Raw genomic sequence first — 20,456 nt, forward strand, 5'->3', positions numbered from 1 at the left:
TTTGTGTTTTTTTCTTTCTCCATTGCTCATTCATGGCACCTCTAATCTTTTCTAACTGTGACCTTCAGTATGTTAGACTGATCGCTGAGTCCTCCTACCGTTTTCTTGACTTCATGGTCCGCTTGATTTCAGATTTTCACTTTAACAAACTTAAATTAAATTCGTTAGTCAAAATCATCACCAGCAGCCTCAATACATCTTTTCCAACGAGATGCAAGTGCATTGATGCTATTTTTACAAAAGTCTGGATTTCTGGGGTCGATGAGTTCGTCGAGGCCATTTTTATCAGCTGGATCTTGGAGTTCTGTGCAATACTTTGTTGCGTCTATAGTTTCGCAGGGGTTTGTGAAGGAATAATGAATAACACCAGCTGCAGACAACCAAACGGATACCATTATTTTCGTTGGGTGAATGCGTGACTATGGCATATATCCTGGTGCTTTACGGCGGCAAGTCATTGAGTAATTATCGTACAGGATCCCCTTTACGGCACACATCACAATTTTGTGTAAAAATGTATTCATTTTGTTTCCAGCAAGGAGAGAAGTACATACTTCTAATCGTCGTGTCTTATGCCGCCCCGTCAATTGCCGATAGGAACTTGTGGTCTAGCAACTTTATTGCTACCGAAACGTCAACAACGACTGGGATAGGGACTGATTCCACGCAGGGGCACCACAGACACTTCTCGCAGATTTGTTCAACATCGGCCACTTGTATGAGCCAACTGTCGCTCGACACTGGGGGAGTTATCAATGAAAATATCAATGACTAAAAAAGAGCATTTTTAATAGCGGTGCATATTAAAAATGCTCTTTTTTTCGGGTGGTGCACAGATGGTCGGCTACGTCCGGAAAGGGAGTCATATGATCTGGCTAACTGCGAAATCGTGGAAGGGGTTGACGGCTCTATTGACCGCTACCGAGCGAAATTCCGAGAAGTTCAGCATATTGCGCGCCGTGACAAGAGATAATTTGTTATTGCGCTGGTCAGCGGAGCAGAAGATATCACAGAACGCAATGATTTAAGAACTATATGCATCACAAAAAAACTTGCATGTGGTCGCAAATCTTTTGATGGCCTTGTGAGGGACGTCATCGGCTGACTTCTCATTCATGATGACGAGCAACTGCAGAAGTGGAAAGAATACTTCACTACGGTTCTTAACCGCATTACATCCAGTGAGATTCCTCCTCTTGTGGATGAAATTGCTAGTTACTGTAGCGTGCGAATACCGACCATTCCTCCAAGCAAAAGGGAAATCATTTCGACCATCAATGCACTCAAACAGAGGGGCTAGGCTCGACGGTCTCGCCGCACAGTTAGTTATCGTTGCATATGCATTTACTCCAGATTTACTGTTTCCACTCGTACGGAAATCTTGGAAATTCGAGACCTTTTTCAGAGAGTGGAAGGAGGAAATGATCGTCAAGATCCGAAAGAAGTTTTGTGTGTGAAAATTGGAGGGGTATCTGGGTGTGGTGGACGCGCGATACATCTCCTAACCAGAACTTTCCAAACTAATCCTTGTATTTCGTTCACTAGCTGTTTTTTCTCCAAATGCCGTGCTAATATCTCTTGCTGTCTCAACTGCGGTATGTGTTAGATTAAACTCACGCAGTTGAAATACCATTTTTGGCTGCAATGCATCTATTCTGTAATTGCTTACGATACACCTTGAAATAAACTCATAAACGAAATAACTGTTGAACTAGATAGAGCTTCATTTCCGCTTTAATTTGACATATCACATCCGCCCTTTGGGAGTAGTCTTCATCCATTTAACGTGGCCAACTTTCACCACGTTCGAAAACGGCATTTCATGTGCAACAACCTAATATATATCCGTATTGTCCATATTAACTATCCAATCGCGTGTACGTTTATATTTTGCAAGTCTTTCTTTCAAGGCATTGTAAAATTTCCCAAAAGCTAAGTTAAGCGTCAAGTTATTGGATAACTATAATCATTTTCGAAGCAGCAAATTTTTTATGACGGGAAAAATACTCCCTATCAAGAATTCATAATTCAAAGTAAAAAGCACAGGCATATATTCGTACCGTAAAATGATAAGACAGATTGGCCTTCGCTCAAGGCTACTAATAAGACAAACGCCACACCCCTCCTCCCACCCAAATGCTGGAAACAGTATCGCAAAAGCAAAGCACCTTAAGCTTCGGGATTGTAGAGAAAACCGTTTCTTATAGACCGTAAGGGGTTTCGTGCTTAAATTCCCTTTTTTACTCACCTGAAAAGCAACTTTTTTTAATTACTTAATGTGTTACATCGGAAAACCTCAGTTAATTACTCAGGAAAGTGTAATGGGATGTCATCACCTGTTTTTGCAGTTTCTTGGAAACTACTCTAATATTTTTTACCGACACTGTATACTTCAATGAGCTGTGTGTTGGAAATTACCATAATCTTCAATTTCTGACAAAAATTCACTTTATTGACATATCACACTGAAGCATGCAATTAATAATATCTAAGTTTACGCAGGCGGTCGGTGGTATAGGCACATCTTATAAGTACTACCCACACTCAATGGACCGGACTTGCAAATGTATTTTGGAAGCTTATCCGTACACATGATAGACATTAAACCACATACATATACGAATAAGCTTTTCCAATACATTCGCAAGTCCGATCCATTGAGTATGATTATTAGATATACTGTGGAATAGGTCTCAGGCTGGAACGTGGATACACAACGCTGAACTCGGGATCGAAAGCGGACTAACTATTTGCGCATTTTCTCATGGAACCTGCTTTCCTTGTACAGAAAAGGAGTTGCCAAGCAGTTAGACGATATCCTGCCCCGGTGTAGGGGTGATATAACAGTGTTACAAGACATACCCTGGACAGGGAATGTACCTAATTTGCCACGAAAACGGTCCACAAATATACATGGGCTTCTCCAGACGGAACCACTTTCAACCAAATTAACCATGTGCTAATCTAACGCCACCACCTCCCAGCACTGATTAATGTCAGAACATATAAACTCGGATAACTATCTCGTTAACATGGGGCTTCAAACTCAAATAACAACACCACCTAGAAACCTCTCTGACAACCAAGTGAGAATGAGCACTGCAGCCATCCATAAACAAGTCTGGAAACCGGAAGCTGGACAGGTATGAAAGGTTTTGTGTATTTCTTATATAAAGACATTTGAGTGTCATTTGCCCCATTAGTATGCATAGTATATTTGCATATATTACGTGAATATATCTACTTTTGAGTGATATTGACATTCATAGTTCGGAATTTGTATAGAATTGTACCTATTATAATTTGGTTAGTAAAAGCGGGACTTGCATCAAACCTTGCAGGATCATGCTCTATATTATATTACTGCTAAATTTCATGGTACCAGGATGAACCTAGGGGGGTTTTGCAAAAAATTACTAAAAATCATAGTAATATACTATTATTACCCTGATTTGAAGGGATAACGGTATGGAATGTATTTCGGAGCCTAGGCACCATAGAATGGCAAGGTTGACAAAAAAAGTTAACAAGAGGTTGAAAAGAATCGGGCTGAGGCCACTTCCTCCTTTTCATACGCATTTTGCATATCAAGAGTAGAGATATACAAGAGGAGGTGCAGGAGTTTGTCGACCTGCGCGGTCTGTAAGCGTAGCGAAATTTCCAATTCCTTGGATCAGCACCGCATTCAGCTTTTTGGCTAATATATTGATTAAGGATATTGGGCAAAAGTTTCTAAAATTGGATAAGTCTTTACTTTTTGGGAAAATAGGGATTACTTTAATAAAAATTTAATCTACCCGAATTGGTTATTGAAGCCATTTCTTGTTTAGTGCTTTCGTGAGATTAAGTTTTACGGAGGAATTGAGCCCCCAAAGTGCTGATATGATGCTATATCGATACTCAGGGCCGAGTACGATGTGTGATAGTCAAGATCAAGATGTAGTCAAGATCTTCAATTGAAAAGGGTTGTTACATTTGCACAGATCAGTAAATAGTTGACTCCAAGAATTGTTTTTAGCTTCTCGCGGGTTGGTTCTCCATTTCGAATGAACATTGGTGTACTTTAACTGGGTACTCCTGTTCGGGCAGTTTCTAAAAGTTTTTTTTTTGTATTTGTTCGGCTTTGAAGAAGAGTTTTACATGTGGCTGCGACCGCATCTTCGATTTTAATCCTCTTCTATTTACTTTGAATGTAAACTTTAATATCTGCTCTTGAATTATTTCCTTTTTGTTGTCGATTTTAGGTGTCGATTTAGTCTATTCTGAAGAAGAGTTTTACTAATGACATGTTTTGAAGCATAACTAAAGTTACGATTTTAGCTATTAATTTTTAATGAGGTCGTGCCCCACCCCAGAGGAGGCGGTTACTATTTATCATTGGACAGAAGTATGGATTTGTCGATTATTCAACCTCTAGCAAAATGTTGGGCTACCATTATTCAAGATTCTGAATTCGGTGCCGCTGACCAGAAGTTTTAGAGTCCTGCCTTTAACTGAGGTCTTTCACTCGCTTCTACCGCGAGCATTAAAGCCACCACCAATGATAATATAGGTTTATTTTCTTAAAAATGAAAAGAGTCTCTCAGTTTCTTTTCGAAAAATATCACTTGTGGTATTCGGTGGAAATTAAATCGATGCTTTTGTCAAATTTGGTTTTAGATTTTTGGTAACGGCTATCAGAATATCCTGATAAGGCACCATAAACAACAACATGTAGTTTTCGAGAGCTATCGCTACTCTTCGATATTAGCCCTCCTTAGTTTGATGGTTGTATTGTCGCCTGTGATCGTACTATGAACGCAAGGGGGGGGGGGCGACTTGAAGTATACCAACACGTTGCATTACTGTGAAGTAAGCTAACCTTTTCGTGGCACTTCATTTTGGCTGACATCAGTGTCCCCATGTTAAGCGCAAACTTCCTATGTCGCTATGAGCTGCTGCTAGATATGCAACATAAGTCCCTGATGGACCCCACAATCTCTATTCGTTCGTCAGGGAAAATTTCAACCTGCTCTAACGGCAACATTCTTTCAATCATTTTTAGGATATTGCCGATCAACGCATTCGCGCACTCTTCCAAAAATATTGCAACATTGCTACCGAATGTAGTCTCCCTCAACCAGTTAAGCATGATGTCCGGCACCACATAAACACTAGTGGTTCCCCAATCTTCTCAAAGGTGCGTCCTCTACTACCCCAGAAACTTGCTTTTGCGCGGAAAGAGTTTGAACAACGACTTAAGCAGAATATGGGAAATGTTTCCAACAGTAGTTGATAATCTCCGCTCCATTTGGAATCCAATCCCAATGGCGAATGGCGACCTTGTGGAGATTATAGACGCCTAACTGCTCAGACAATTCCAGACCGGTACTCCATTCCAATCATCCAAGAGTTTGCGCATTCGATATTATCGTGTCTTCACGTTGTTGGATCTCGCCAAGGCCTACTATCAAATCTATGTAGACAGTAATTTGCACACCTTTTGGACTGTAAAATGCGGCGCAAACCTTTCAGATATTCATCCACTCTGTACTACGAAACTTGGATGAGTCAAGGTGCAAGCCTTTGCGAGTTTTCACATGGTAAACTTTTACCGTCGTTTCTTGTCCAAAGCTGCTCACTACCAGGTATTACTTAAGGCCTAGGTTTCACGAGTGGTTGTGTAATATCCAGAAACTTCCTCAGTAAGATGCACCTCTAGCCATATTCGTCGATGCCTAAGACACAACAGTGGGCGCTACTCTTCACCAAAGGTGAATCAAAGCTGGCAACCGTTGGATTTCTTCTCAAAATAATTGAATCCCGCTCAACGGAATTACAGCGCTTGATTGTGGGTTACTAACCGTGTATCTGAGTATTAAACACTTCCGATATTCCCCTGAAGGCAGGCCGTTAACGTTGTTCATGGACAATCAGCCTCTGACTTTACGGCAAAAGCCCGATAAACCTTCCCCTCGCCAACTTAAGCACTTAGCTTGTGGCAGCCAGTTCATACCGGCTATCCAACGTGCGTCCGGTAAGGACAACTTAGTCGCTGACGCTTTGTCCCGGTGCAATCAAGATCACAGCTGCAGTCGATTTTTCGGCAATCATTGTGGCCCAGACGTAGTTCATCAGAGCCTGAAATCAGACTCCAAATACAAGTTCAAGGAGTTCCCTTTCTTCGGTTCACATTCCTCTATCTACTGCGACATCTCTGAAAAGGGACTTAGGCCATATATTTCGACCGCTTTGCGTAAAGATGTGTTTTGCTCGGTGCACAATCTTGCGCAACCTGGCATTTGGACAACGAACCGATCAGTCTCTAGCAAGTATTTTTGGCCGTCCATGAACAAGGATGTGAACTCTTGGCCCAGAGCGTGCGTCGTATACCAAAGATGTAAAATCACTAGACATACTAAGAAGGAAGTAAGTTTATTCCCTAGATCGACAAGGCGCTTCCACACTATACACCTCGATATTATAGGCCCTTTGCCAGGAAATACAATTTGAATCTACTCTCTGCTCGGAGGTCGGAGAGCTCCTGGAATCCAGTCTCATGAGATGCTAGAACGTCAACGTCGGACCCTGAAGGCACACATCAATCGCAAGTATTGTCTTTCGTTCTGCTTGGCCTCCGCGAAAAGTTTGCTGCCAGCCCTGCTGAGCTAGTGTACGGGGAGAACTTTCGACTCCCTGGCGACTTGGTCCTCGACAAAAGAGACGGCCTCGGAGAGACCTTGTTGCGCCTACTTTGAGAGGCCGCTCCCAAATTAAAGCCACCTCCGTCATCTCGTCACACACAGCCGATGCTCCACATTCCTGGACTGATGCCTCTGCAAGCCGCTACAGCGACGCGACACGGCCACAAACTGCAGCGCCTGTTAAAATATCTTTATATGTTTTTGTAGACAGCCATACGCAACATTCAGCCAAGCTACACGACGCGACGCAATTGTCTCTGGGGTTGTATGTCAGTTTCTTATAAAAGATTCAGTTGGCTGCTATGATTTTTCAGTTTTGGTTTGTATCCTCCTGTTATAATGTCAAAATATATAGTTGTTTGAAGTTAGTTGCCGCGCTAACGCTATATAGGCACGCCGTGTCGTAGAAGTTGTGCTGAATGTAGGCTCGTGTCGCGTAGTTTATATTTGGTCTTAGGTGCTTCCACCGGCTTACTTCAAATGGCCAAAAGCCCTGACTTGGACTTAAGATTCCGCTCATTTGCTTTAAGTAAGCAAAATTAGCTGTTAAAATCTTTTAACCAGAAAATTCAACCATATTAGGATTAAGGAATCGGTCAAGTTTTCACAAGTATGCATAGATGGCGTAGTTTCATTTTCAAGTTTGTCTTCTGATAGTTGCAATGATTTTTTTCAATCAAGCATGTAGCAATCAATGTAGACATGGCATCTTTACTTTATTTTGACTGAAAAGCGTCTTAGAGCAATTGCAGTTCAAAGTTTGACCTACCTTGTGAGTAATCGAGAATTGAGACTCCTCCCATTTGGGGCACGAACCGAGGCGGAAAAACTTGATGTGTCAAAATGCAATATTACATGGGCAGCTGGAATCTGCGATGCAAGTGATCCACTATTCTTGATCAAGAGAACCAATAAACTGCAAAAGAGAGGAAAAAACGTTAACTAACAGGAGCCAGCAGCTTTTATAAAGAAATAATCACCAATCGCCCCAGAAAAGCACGGTTATACACCTCCATACTGCCTGAGCGGCGGCGATAGTGCGGAAGAAACTGAAATTTGATTTTGAAATTTGAAAGTGGAAAAATGATTTAGCTTTTCTAAATTGATGCCTGGTAATGCGAAAATAATGATAATTGAAGCTTTAGCAAGCCGAACTATTACTCCGTAATTGTATTAGAGCCTAAATATAGAATAAATAGATTTCAGGTCGGCGAAGTTCATCCTACGTCGGCAGGATTCGTTCTGATGGCAGATTACTTCATTTGCAATTTGGCGGCGCTTTTCGTTTTCGGCAGTTACTTTCGAATAAAATTAATTTAAATGAATTCATTTTGAGAACTGCGGAAAGCACTATTTGAGTTACAAGTGCCAATTATTGGTGTCCCTTGCATAAGTTCCGTCATTTCTATCCATAAAAATTGAATTTAAGCCGGAGGTATGTGCATCCTTAGTGGAATTTAATTTTATGATTACGATGCTTACATATGCAGTAATTGTTCCATTTGCCGTCAATAGTGACATCTCCTGGGGGAACAAAACATCAACTGTCACAAAGTTTATCCGTCAGATCTGACAAGTTTTTCTGCTGCTCAAGTTTTGTTTGTAAATATGCCTTTCCTCGAAATACTTGATTATTTACTGCAATTTCTCGGCCGTGAAGTGCTCGAGGCATGGATCAATCGCGTGAGCCTGTTCTTCACCAAAATACTTGTCCGTTTCCCTTTACCCTGGATCAAATTAGCACGTAATAATCGACAATTTCCTAAATTAGTTCTCCTCCACAGAAGCGAAAATTTTCTAGTGATTGATAAACCGCCTGATCTGCTTATAAATAGTAATGACTATAGAAAGGTGAGTATGGGGCGGTTAATTAAGGTTATAAGTGTCCGGATGGCTCAAGTGGTTAGAGCGCTGGGCTATCGTAGCGGAAGGTCGCGGTTCAAATCTCGCTGGGGGCAGAGGAATTTGTTATCGTGATTGGATGTCGGACACCAGTCGACTCAGCTGTGAATGAGTACCTGAGTCAAATCAGGGTAATAATCTCGGGCGAGCGCAATGCTGACCACATTGCCTCCCACAGTGTACTGTGGTGTACCGTTACGGTCTTGAATGAAGTGCTCTAACACACTTCAAGGCCTAGATCCAATATGGATTGTTGCGCCAACGATTATTATTATATTAAGGGCTCTATGGATGTACTGTTACTATCTGAACTCGAAAACGCTTCGTACCTTTGGCGATTATTTTAGCATCCAAGAAATGCAGTCCTCTGCAAAGTTGTTTACATTTGATTCATTTCGCAGATTTCCGTTCAAACGATTCTGAGGGAACAATTTCCGGAACTAAAGGACTCGAGCCTCACACATGAATTTTACTTCGCTCATCGCCTGGACTATTCAACCAGCGGAATCCTATGCATTCCCCTCAACAAAGTGTCTTGCACAGCGGTATCGAAAGCATTTGAGCATCGAACATCAAAGAAGTATTACATTGCCCTCCTGAATGGACACGTGAATCAGAAATTCACCACCGTTGACATAGAAATAGGTAATTTGGGCACAACTTCTCATTCGTCGATTTTTTCCATAAGCTCTCCACGAATTACTGTTTGATATCTTTAGGGGATGATAGCAGGTACGAAAAGACCAACAAAAAAATGTGCACCACCTCAGAGCTTGAATTCTGCAAAAATCCGCGTAAATGCGTAACGCACATAGTCGTGTTAGAGAAAGGTTCTTACAATAATCGAGAAGCGACCAAAGTACTAATTAAACCCATAACGGGGCGGCGCCATCAGATTCGAGTTCATTGTCAAATTATTGGTCACCCTATTATTGGTGATTACACTTACGGTTTAGCCGAGGATAAGCTTGTTCCACGAATGTTTCTTCACGCTATTAAGTAACTGGTAATTTCGATGCAAATGTATTCACTTTGCTTAAATTTGTCTCCGTTTTCAGACTAGTCATACCGAACACAGTAGAGGGCATAGAAGTCGAGACCAGAGATCCTTTCAATGAACATTTTTTGCCTGAGTGGAAGCCTTATTCGGAAGTACCCACTGAACTTGAAGACGCTTACAGCTCCTTTGATGAACGGAATTAATCGAGTAGTTGACAACCAAAACTTGTTATTTTTTATAAATAAAATATTTTTTTTGTCGAATTTTTGCTTGAACTTTGGATATTTTGATTAACTTTCAGGTTGAAGAGCTTCTTGTTGTGTTTCGCTTCTTTTGAATACCCATATGCATCTAGGCCAGAAGACTGACCGCAACCTTTGTAATTGACGCCTATCTTAATTTTGTTTTTAAGTGCTCTTTGCCTTATTGTTGGTTAGACAGTGGAACTTCCCATAACCGGATACCAGTGAGAGCAGAAATTTTCCCCTCGGGAGGGAAGTGCCCTCTCAACAAATTCAAAAAGTTGACAAAATAGAAAGAGCTTTTTATAATATAAAATTCATTAACCATACAAGAATGTACATGAACATGAATACAAAATGTTTTTAATTTTTGAAAAAATCTATTATCTTTTTTAAGGTTTTGTGTAAAACAAAACCTTATTAAAATCGATTCAATGTCTGTCTGTCACACGCATTTTTCTCCAAAACGGCTAAACCGATCCGAACGAAATTTGGTGGGAACTATGAAATCCCACGCATACAGCGAGTGGCATAAATTTAGGTGGAGTTTAAAGGGGGGCTCCCCATACATGCAAAGGGGGGATTCAAAAATTTTGTTCACCGGATATAGTTGTGTAGGGTTTCAAATGAAAGGTCTCGATTTGTACTAACTGACATTAGTTTTGGCATAAATTGCAAGGTGCGTGAGTAAGGAGTCAAAATGTATGCATTTGAAGTGAGACAGGACTCATTTTCGGAAACTACCCAACCTAAAAATCCGAAAAAAATCAGGGTGGTGCGCCTAGATGAAATCTAGGCCTCAAAATATGTCCCATTCCCATATCTGCTCAAATAAACTTACTAATAGTATATTACTACTTTTTAGAAATTTACTGAAAAATCCCCCTTAAATTCATCCTAGGACTTCCGAATTTTGTATCAGCATAGGGGACAATATTTCGTATATATGTGCTTTCATGGAAATCAGGCAATTAACGCCAAAGTTGTAGCAGTTCAAACTTAGCAATTTCGCGCGAGTTTACTGCTTCCAACGCCATGCAAATCAGATGCTGACGTCATAATTACTCGGAATAATTGACCTTCGCGTAGAATATTGAAGTCACATTTATGAAGATTCTATTTATCTGCAGCCCTTTTTAAGGTTTTGTGTAAAACACTTATGTGAAATCTAATCTTCGAGAGATGTCCCATTCCGGTATCTGTTCAAAAAATTTACTAATAGTATATAATCAGCTTTTAGAAATAGACTAAAAAACTCCCCTTAAGTTCATCCTAAGTGTACTAAATTTTGCACCGACATAGAGGACAGCCTCGTGCATACGCATGCATGAAAATCCAACTATTAGTGGGAAAGTTATAGCAGTTCAAACTTCCAATTTCTTGCTAATTAACAGCCATACAAATAAGATGCTGACGTCATAATTAACGAGAATAATTGAAATTCGAGTGAAATATTAAAATTCCATTCAAGAAGAATCTAATTCTCCCTAGCCCTTTTTAAGGTTTTGTGTGAAACAAAACCTTATTAGAATCGAGACGGTGTCTGTCTGTCCGTCTGTCCGTCTGTCTGTCTGTCTGTCTGTCTGTCTGTCTGTCTGTCACACCCGATTTATTCGGAAACGGCTAGACCGATTGTCACGAAAATTGGTGAGAGTATGTAATCTGGTGATCCCTTTACATGCAGTAAGTGGCGCCATCTTGTGTTAAGTTTAAGGGGGGGCTCCCCGTACATATGAATGGAGGGTGCAAATTTTTTTTTTACAGAATGTAGCCATGTGGGGTATCAAATGAAAGGTCTCAATTAGTACTTTTCGAATCTGGTTCAATATTTGATATTAGATGAAACATAGGGGAGTGAGGGTTCAAAATAAGACCCCCAAAAAGTGTAACAGGTCTCGTTCTCAGAACCTATCCAACCGAAAAATCTGAAAAAAATCACAGTGGTGCATCTCTACGAAATCTAGGCCTCAAAATATATCCGGCTCCGATATCTGCACAAATAAAGTTAACAATAGTATATTTCTACATTTTAGAAATTTACCCGGCACCCCCCTTATATTCATCCCAGAAGTACAAAATTTGGCATGCGTATAATGAAGAATATAGTGCACAGTTTGGTCAACTTTGAAGAAAATCCAACAATTATTAACAAAGTTATAGGGGGTGAAACTTTACAATTTTTTGTGAATTTCGTGCACTCTACAACCCGCATGACGTCATCATCACATATCAATTCGTCAATACCACAACGAAATGAGTTCTTATGAATTGGGTCGCAGAGAATTATTTTGTTTTAGTTTTTTAGTTTTCTGTCAACCAGACATGTGTGTATGTAGGTATATAATATATGCGTGCTAATGAACTTTGCGGGTAATGCCTAATTCAGTTAGATATAAGACGTAAATCGGAAATATGGGTACGATAAATTTCGATACGTGCATATATGTGTACAGTAGGTAATAGGCAGTTTGTTTGTTTAGGGTGAGCGTGATATCTATGGCTCTAATATGTGCGTATGTCTCGTAGTTTGGAAAAATATGAAGGATTATGTTGGATTTGTAGCTATATACGGACAGAAAAATGTGCGTCTCTTACATAAGATGAACGCAAAACCTTTATACCCGAAGCGCGAGCTTCCGGTATTCCGACTTGTTTATATTTGATGTTGGTTAAATTGTTTTCATTCGCTAATAATATTAAACTGAGAGCGTGAAACGTATGAGGTTGACCATTTTCAACACAGGGCTTTCCATCAAATGATTTATTTAAATCACTTTCTAGAAAATAGAGGGCAATGGAATTTTTAGCTATATTACAGGGAGCTGTCGTGCACTCGTCGCTCCTCACATCTTTTTCTTTTTCTTCAGCCTTCAGTTCACAAGCGGGGTCGGCTCGTGATGATCGGTTTCGTCATTTTATTTTATCAAATGCCTCATCAGGATGTAATCGCGAGACCTTTAAATCCCCATCCAGCGTATCAAGCCACCATTGTTTTGGCCGGCTTTTTGGTTGCTTACCATTGCTTTCGATGTTTTGATCAATACTGGTTGTTGAATTCTCGTTAGCGTGAATTACGTGACCACACCATCGAAAACGCCTCTCTTGCAGTTTTCCCACGATCGATGCAAACCCATATCGATCGCGGATATTCTCATTTGAGATGTAATCAAAACGTGTCACACCACCAGTGCAATGCAACATCTTCGTCCCCATTACCGCAAGACGCCGTTCATTCTCCTTTATAGTCGGCCAACATTCTGAACTATAGAGAGTGGCAGACGGACGACATTGCAGTAAATTTTAGATTTGGGACGTGCGCTGATACGTCGATCACAAAGAACACCAGTTGGGGAATGCCACTTCATCCAGGTTGCATTAATGCGTGAAACAATTTCATTACGCAGTTCTCCATTGGCAGATTGCATTGACTCGAGATATTTAAATCGCTGAGTTCTGGTAATGGCAGTAACCTGCCCTTCGAGATACTTAAATCGCTCAGTTCTGTCAATGGCAGTAGCCTGCCCAGAACTGAACGATTTCAATATCTCGGGTCAATGCTATAAGCCAATGGAGAACTACGTTATGCTCCTCACATAGGGAAACACAAAACTTTTTATACCTGAAGCGTCAAGCTTTCGGTTTCCCGACTTGTTTTATATTTGCTGCTTCTGTAAAGTTGTTTTTAACTTGAAATTACTATTTCTACCCTGCGTGTGCAGCTCCTGCATCACTTCTTAATTCAGATCCAGATTTATTTATTGAGCAAAAAAAAGAAATTCATGTGACAGCGTGACTAATTAAGTATGTAACGCTAACCTACGGAAATATCCGGCCTAGCACCTAGTGGTGCATGTCAATGCTCATTTGACATAACATGCGCTTAAACGTAAGAATAATTTATAACTTACTATTAAGCAAACATAACAAAACAACAAAATAGTACTCCGTACTGGAAAACGGGAAAAAGGAAATTTTAGGCATCTTAATTTAGGGAAGAAGTTATTGCTTTCAGATATCACATATTGTACAGGCTAATTAATGTCCATTGTCTTAATCTGGACTAAGTAAAGAAAAATAATGAAAGGTGATCTACACCTGCGCGGGGATTTACTGCCGGAACATTGGACTTACGCGGCTAGCCTCTGTGATAGTCCGGGAAGGAGCTTTTATAAAAGGAGGGAGGCGTGATGGTTTAGAGGAGAATTATTGTCCGAGAGGAGAGCCAGCCCTGACACGTAGTACCTCTGCTCGCGTAACAATGCATTGGGTTTAGCGTGATTTTTATCAGCGGGTTAGGGTGGGACAGCCACTTTTTCAGTCTGACGCGCGACAGCTTGATCATGTGCGGAATTATGGGGCAACCCTCAGAAAGGGCCTGAGTTGCCGTTGGCGTGCGGAATAAGTTTACGGGAGGGAGGGGAATATCGTGGAGGAAGTTGTTAAAAAGTTTGGGACCTAGAATAGATCCCTGAGGGACTCCTGAATTTACCGGGAAGTCGATGGAGCGAAGTCCATCGAAGCGCGCGTGGCAAGTTCTATTGGAGATGAAGTCTGCGAGGATTCTGAATAAGGAGAGGGGGTAATTGGACTGAATTAGTTTGGATAGCAATCCCTCTTTCCAAACTGAATCAAATGGCTTCCGAGATCTAAGGCGCAGGCTACGGTGCAATGCCTGTTTTCCAGTTGATTGAGTATATGACCTTGCAGGTATAGGATTGCCCCTCAAAATTAATAAGACCCGCCGCAGTAATTAACAGGTAATTTGGTTAATAATTTATTGTAGTTTTTTTTAAGTAATATAGGTAATTAGTGATTAAGTATAAGTAAAACCGTATAATCGCAATTGTTTTCAGTAGCTTTGTACTGATGAAGGCTCCCGAAATATATATATATATTTATACTATAAAATAAAATTATAGTTTGGAGTAAGCTACTGATCTATCAATTTAGGTGTCCGATGATCTCGGAGAGGAGACGGCAGTCAGCGTTGCATCTGTTCCGTAACAGGTGAAATAATCGTTTCCTGCGCTGCAGTAGTCTGTTTCTATCGCCGACTAAGAGGAGGGTTGAGGAAGGAAGGCACCCGTATTTGTAGTAACCAGGTTCTTTAACTGGAGCGTGTTTATCAATTGTAGTTTCGAAGGCAGAGTTCACTTTCCATATGTAAGCATCTAGCTCAATATTAGAGGATGCAGGGGTTGTCCAGGGGAGGGCACTGGCTAAGTCCCGTTGGAAAACGTACCAGTTTGTCAGATTGAAGGATCTGCATTTATGTGGATGGTGGAGTAAAGGAAGAATTTGCTGTGGATGTAGAAAGAGGCTGAGGACATGATGGTCCGAGTGGAGTGCTAAAGAGGAGCACACATGCTGATAGATTGGACAAGATTATAAAGCCGTCTAGGAAAGAAGACCTACGAAGAAAGGATGGCACACCCGCGTTAATGCAGTCCGCGCTAAGGAATGGGCCTGACTGGAACCAATCGAAAAGCACTTTGCCGTTTTCGTTGTAAATTGAGTCGCCCCAAGATACGTGCCTTGCGTTGAGGTCATGGCTGAGGATGAAGGCATCGAAACTGGTCGCGATTTCCCAGACTTCGGCCAGAATGGGAGTGAGGTGACGATCTGTGCCGCCCGGGAAGTAGAGAGAGCCGATTAAGACTCAGTGGACGCCACTACCCTTGACAGGAAGTCTGATTACTGCTAACAGGTAGTTTGATGCCAGTGCAGCCGATGGGATCCTATTTGCCCTTAGTCCCGCTTTGGCTAGAATGACTGTGCCTATGCCCGCGTCGTTGCGGAAAGTACTATAACCGGAAGCATGTAATTTTACGTTTTTGCTTCCCCCAGTCTGGTTTCGTTTAGGAGATCGAGGTTTGGATCGGAATCCTCCAGAAGCTTGTGGAGAACGAAACATTTGTCGTTAGAAATGAGCGAATTAGTGTTGAGTGTGAGCGCCTTCATTTTGGTTGTCTAGCAATTTGAAGAGGAATTGTAGGTACGCTTTGGGTTTGTCTTCACGGGGGAGATGGAGGTAGTTGTGATAGAAGTCGGAGAGTGCGTTCCACAGCGAGGAGAAAGACATATTGAATAGGGACCTGGCTTCTATGCAGAAGTCCCTGGGAATGGAAGAATGTGGGGGCGATAAAGGGCTAATGGTTTCGGGTCTTGCTCGACCCCTGGCCACTGCGGCGAAAGACGGGGTCAGTGGGGGAGGTGCGGTCCAGTTGACATGAGGTGTTAGGCTGCGAGATATGAACAGACGAGGATCTGTCAAGGTGAAGGAAGAACGAAGCAGCCACCGACTCCTTTTCGGCGTTGTCTTCTACATTCGAACGGGGGCAGTCCCTGGAGGCGTCTAGTCCCGCGTACTTCACGCAACTGGGGTCGTATCCGCAGTTTGAGGATACGCGGCCAAATTGTTGGCAATTGAAACATTGGGTGGCATCCCCTTTTCGAGGTTTCTCCAAGCTAATCCGTTGATAAAGTGGGGTATTATTTTTTTTTAACTATATTGGAGTCTGCCTCAGAGTTGAAAGTCACACGGAAGAGGCTCAGATTGGTGTCATTGACTAGCGACCACGGGATGGAAAGCCTAGTTACGCGGACAGGCGTAATCTGCATTAGCTCTTTAATTTCCGAAGCCACGTCTTCGCGAGTGAACTCATGGGGGAGATTCCTCTGAGGATGAGGGTTGGCTTCCTCTCCTCTTTTAGCGTGAAGGAATGGCCTTACAGTTTGCTGATCTTAATTAGATGTATTAGTTTCTTATGGATATAGGGACAAATCAGCCGAACTTTAAGCCTGTCGGTCGGTATGTTTGTAATTTCAAATTTGGCATTTTTGTCTATGTTCTTAATTACAAGGCCCAGTGTCCTGGCTGTCAATTCATACAAGAAAATCGGGGGGAGAAAACTAATTCTATTCTTATCTTTAACTAACGGTGCGTTGGGCGTGTCAGCAGACTTCGAGGTTCCGGAACGTGCGTGTGTCGCTTCAGGGCGATGCTTGTTGTTAGAGAGAAGATAAAAGCGGTTTTTGTTCGCTGAGGCCTCGTTGTCCGAGATGCCCGAATCCGTTTGTTTTCGTTTGAAGACAGACTTGCTTGAAGCAAGTTTGAATTCGTCTTGGAAGCCTTGGATGTTATTGACACAGTAATTTGCTTCACCGATTCGAGCGTCGGGGTGGTCCCCAGGAGGGAAGCTCAGGTCGTCGTCGACGATTATGACAGGGCAGTCATCACTAATCATTTCTTTGGCCGTAACGATCATGTCGGCCGAATGGAGGAGTTGTGTGTTGTGGATATTAGAATTGCCTAGTCCATGGGCGGAGACAGTGTAAGCTGGTTCCGCGTCCTTTACACATTGTAGTTTCATGTCCCTCGAGTAAATATAAATACTGTTTTAAATGTTTCAAATGACACAAAGCATCTTTGGAGATTACGTGTACCCTTTCTTATGGAAATAAGTTTTTTTAATAATTTAAAAATATATATATATTATGTACATAATCATAAGTACTTAATTTCATTTAACGCCATTTCTTCATCATTCTCCGACTTGTCTGCGTCTTTTGGTATGCAGGTGACCGTAGAAATTATATCCTCAATTTGCAGAGCTGAATCCTCTATTACCACGTTGTTGTCAATGTTAACATAGTCCTCCTTGTAGTTTGAATCAACATCTAGTTGTTCTATAAGCAGGTTTGTAGAATGTAAGGGGCCTTCATCGTCGATATTGTCCGTATAGTTTTGAGGATCATCATTCGTTTCAGGAAAGACAAACCTTGGGAGCCAGTTCTTAATCATTTCTTTTTTATATTCTTTACGACAATATTGGTTCACTGAATAGCATCTAAAACTGTGATTTTCTCCACGGGGTCATTGGCCTATGTCGCACTTCCAATGTTAGCTAGGCGATGCCGCAATATGCATTTTCGGTAGTTCATTTTAAAATTTTTTATTATGCATTGATCAAGGGGCTGACAGTGCATACAATGAGTGACATAAATTTACGCGGAGTCAAAATGAGAGCTCTCCATACTTGCAAAGGGGGATGTAAATTTTTTTTTCACCGGACATAGTTATGCGGGGTATCAAATGCAACGTTTTGATTAGTACTGCCGAAATTGATATTAGTTTTTAGGTGGATTGTAAAGTGTGCGAGTCAGAAGTCAAAATCTTAAAATGAGATAGGACTCATTTGCGAAAATTACTTTACCTAAAAACTTGAAAAAAATCAGGGTGGTGCGTGCTATATGGGATATCAAGTGAAAGGGCTGAATTAGTACTTTTCGAAACAGGTCCCATATTTGATATCGGGTGAAATGTGGGGGAATAAGGGCTCAAAATATGACCCTCAAAAATCTAGGTCTCAAAGTACATCCTATCCCGATACTTACACAAATAAAGTTAACAACAGTATATTATAATATTTTAGAAATTTAGCCAGAAACTCCCCTAATTCATGCTAGTGCCAGTGGTGTAAGGGATAATATAAGGCACAACTCCGGGAAGTGTGAAGCAAATCTAACCATTATTAACAAAGTTGTAGAGGGTGAAACCATTTTTGTGACTTTCGTACATTCTAAAACGTGTATGACGTCATCATAAAAGACTAATCTCGTTTCTTTCAGAATAGAAAAAACCATTATGTTACGAAGTGAGAGTTTACTAGTAATGTAAACACTAAGCGGGAATTTACTAGTAATGTAAACACTAAGCGGAAATTCACTGTCTGATTGGAGATCCTTCTTGGATCACGGCTGGACACTGTTCCTATATATGTAAGAGCCAATTTACCATGCGAGAACGAAACTTGAACTGAAGTTTAGAATTACCCTTTCGTGAGATATATTAGAAACTATAACTTTGGGTAAATTATCGTTTTTTCAATCGATAGGTGATGGGTGGTGGCGCTCCCACATTCTGCAGAAGAAAAAGGTGTGGCAGGCATCATTGCAATAAATGCAGTCAGCGACCATGATTTCCCGATTGTGTCCATATAAAAAACACCCATATCCGCTGAGTAGCTGAGTTAGATAATGATCAACCTCACCGTGCTTTCTATTGCCCCACGGCTGCGCGACTTTGATGAGCTCTGCAATCCATCTAAACCTCAATTCTCTTTACCAAGATTGTTGCTATACGCAGACAAAGCGCGCTCTCTCTTCACAAACAACGGCTTTCTTATTTCCTTAGGCTTTTTTGGAGTATATAAACCACCACTTGGCAACATGGAGACAGATTGGAATAACTTCTGTTACCACCATTGCTGCCGGCTCCGAGATGGTACGATAGACGGATGCAACTGGCAGAGCCCCCCGTTTTTGTATTTATCCTAGGCGATTGCGTTACATTCTCCTATTGAGGAAGTCAGCCCATACTTCGGAATCGTAAAGAAGGGATAAGGGATTTCCGACATTTGACACCAGGCAGAAAATCATAAAAAATCTTCTAGGCATCCCAAAGGTCCGGGAAATGGATAAATCCCTGAGCCACTTTCGATGTGAACTTTATTCTGCGCTGTTATTCCTTGGTGTCCTATAGCAGGGCATGGTCCTTTAAATAGTCCCTCAAAATCCGCAATACGTAGCCTGGAGTATGGAAGTAATTTTTCCAGAGCCTCCAGAATATGGCATCACCTCGCAGAATTAGAGGTACCAGTGCCGACAGTGGTACTTGTATGCCTTGGCCAGTTTCACCGCTTACACCACCTCCTAACCTGCATTAGTCAGTCTTGGCTTTATGGGCTTCCCAGGCAGCTTTCCCGCTGTGTCCTACATACTGAGCGGACGGCGCCTCGCTTATCAGCACAAGTCTCTTAACAACAACAACCGCTGGCTAACTTGCGCTGAGTAGAAAGTTCGGCTTCTATTTACATACAAGTTTCAACAGTTCGCTGGAAATACCGTCCGTCCCCGGTGCGTTTTTTCCTTCATGGACAAGACCGCCTCATCTAGTTCCTTTATAGTGAAGAGTGGGTATTCCTCAGTACTCAGCCCCTCATCGACAGCGTCAGCTCGGGTGGGGTAGAGAGGAAAAATTGTTTTCCGCTAACGTCGTTGATTAGCTTCTGCCAGCAGTGCTCCCTCTGTCTGTTAATTTCGTGGCGGGGTTCCACCAATTTCAGCTGCCGGAAGCGGTGAGCGTGGTGTATTGCTGCTCCTTCCAAAAATTTCGCCTATTGCCGGTTGTGGTCCTAGCTGCAAGATGTTATGGTCGCCTGAAAATGCAGTCGTCTTAAATGATCCAACTGTTTTGATTGTCTACGCGGGCAGGGAGGTTACGCCCCCCCCCCCCCCAGATTAGGCGATAGTTAATAGTCCGTCCCAACTGAATTAGACTGTCAACTTATGTTAATAGTGTCATAGCTTTGACCGTACTTGCATCTTCGCCAAGATTATTATCGAGATGGAGGCAACTGTAACATTTACCCATGAGATGTCATTCTCGTATGCTAGGGTAACAGAATGCTATAGCGGTCAGCTCATGTGCAACCTATTCCCAGTCGTTTACCAAATCATAAATCCATGCCATGCCGGGTCGTCGTTGTTATTGTCGCTTATTAGTTCACCAGTTAACTTCGTGCCAAAATAACAAGGGTCGTTTCCATTCAGCAACTTTGCCCTGTC

The 20,456-nt window shown here is 41.7% G+C and overlaps 1 protein-coding gene across 2 annotated transcripts; it reads left to right on the top strand.

The window, feature by feature from the left end:
* The first annotated feature begins 8,228 nt into the window (after positions 1-8,228).
* Positions 8,229-9,860, top strand: LOC119651363 (RNA pseudouridylate synthase domain-containing protein 1-like). 2 transcript variants are annotated; one of them, XM_038054937.1, is made up of 5 exons: positions 8,234-8,393; positions 8,455-8,534; positions 8,987-9,230; positions 9,305-9,584; positions 9,644-9,860. In XM_038054937.1, the coding sequence occupies exons 1-5, from the start codon at positions 8,354-8,356 to the stop codon at positions 9,786-9,788; spliced, it is 789 nt and encodes a 262-aa protein (XP_037910865.1). In that variant the 5' UTR covers positions 8,234-8,353; the 3' UTR covers positions 9,789-9,860. The 2 variants fall into 2 exon arrangements, with proteins under 2 accessions (XP_037910864.1, XP_037910865.1); XM_038054936.1 differs by having other exon boundaries at positions 8,229-8,534.
* Positions 9,861-20,456: the final 10,596 nt, after the last annotated feature.

The sequence above is a fragment of the Hermetia illucens genome, chromosome 3 (assembly GCF_905115235.1).
Source record: "Hermetia illucens chromosome 3, iHerIll2.2.curated.20191125, whole genome shotgun sequence".
Taxonomy (NCBI): domain Eukaryota; kingdom Metazoa; phylum Arthropoda; class Insecta; order Diptera; family Stratiomyidae; genus Hermetia; species Hermetia illucens.

What these genes read in the sequence shown, in the direction of transcription:
- LOC119651363 (XM_038054936.1), top strand. Translation starts at nt 8,292, where the DNA reads ATGCCTTTCCTCGAAATACTTGATTATTTACTGCAATTTCTCGGCCGT. An exon ending in ATAGTAATGACTATAGAAAG is followed by an intron (nt 8,535 to 8,986) that starts GTGAGTATGGGG and finishes TTCATTTCGCAG; the next exon opens with ATTTCCGTTCAAACGATTCT. An exon ending in CACCGTTGACATAGAAATAG is followed by an intron (nt 9,231 to 9,304) that starts GTAATTTGGGCA and finishes TGATATCTTTAG; the next exon opens with GGGATGATAGCAGGTACGAA.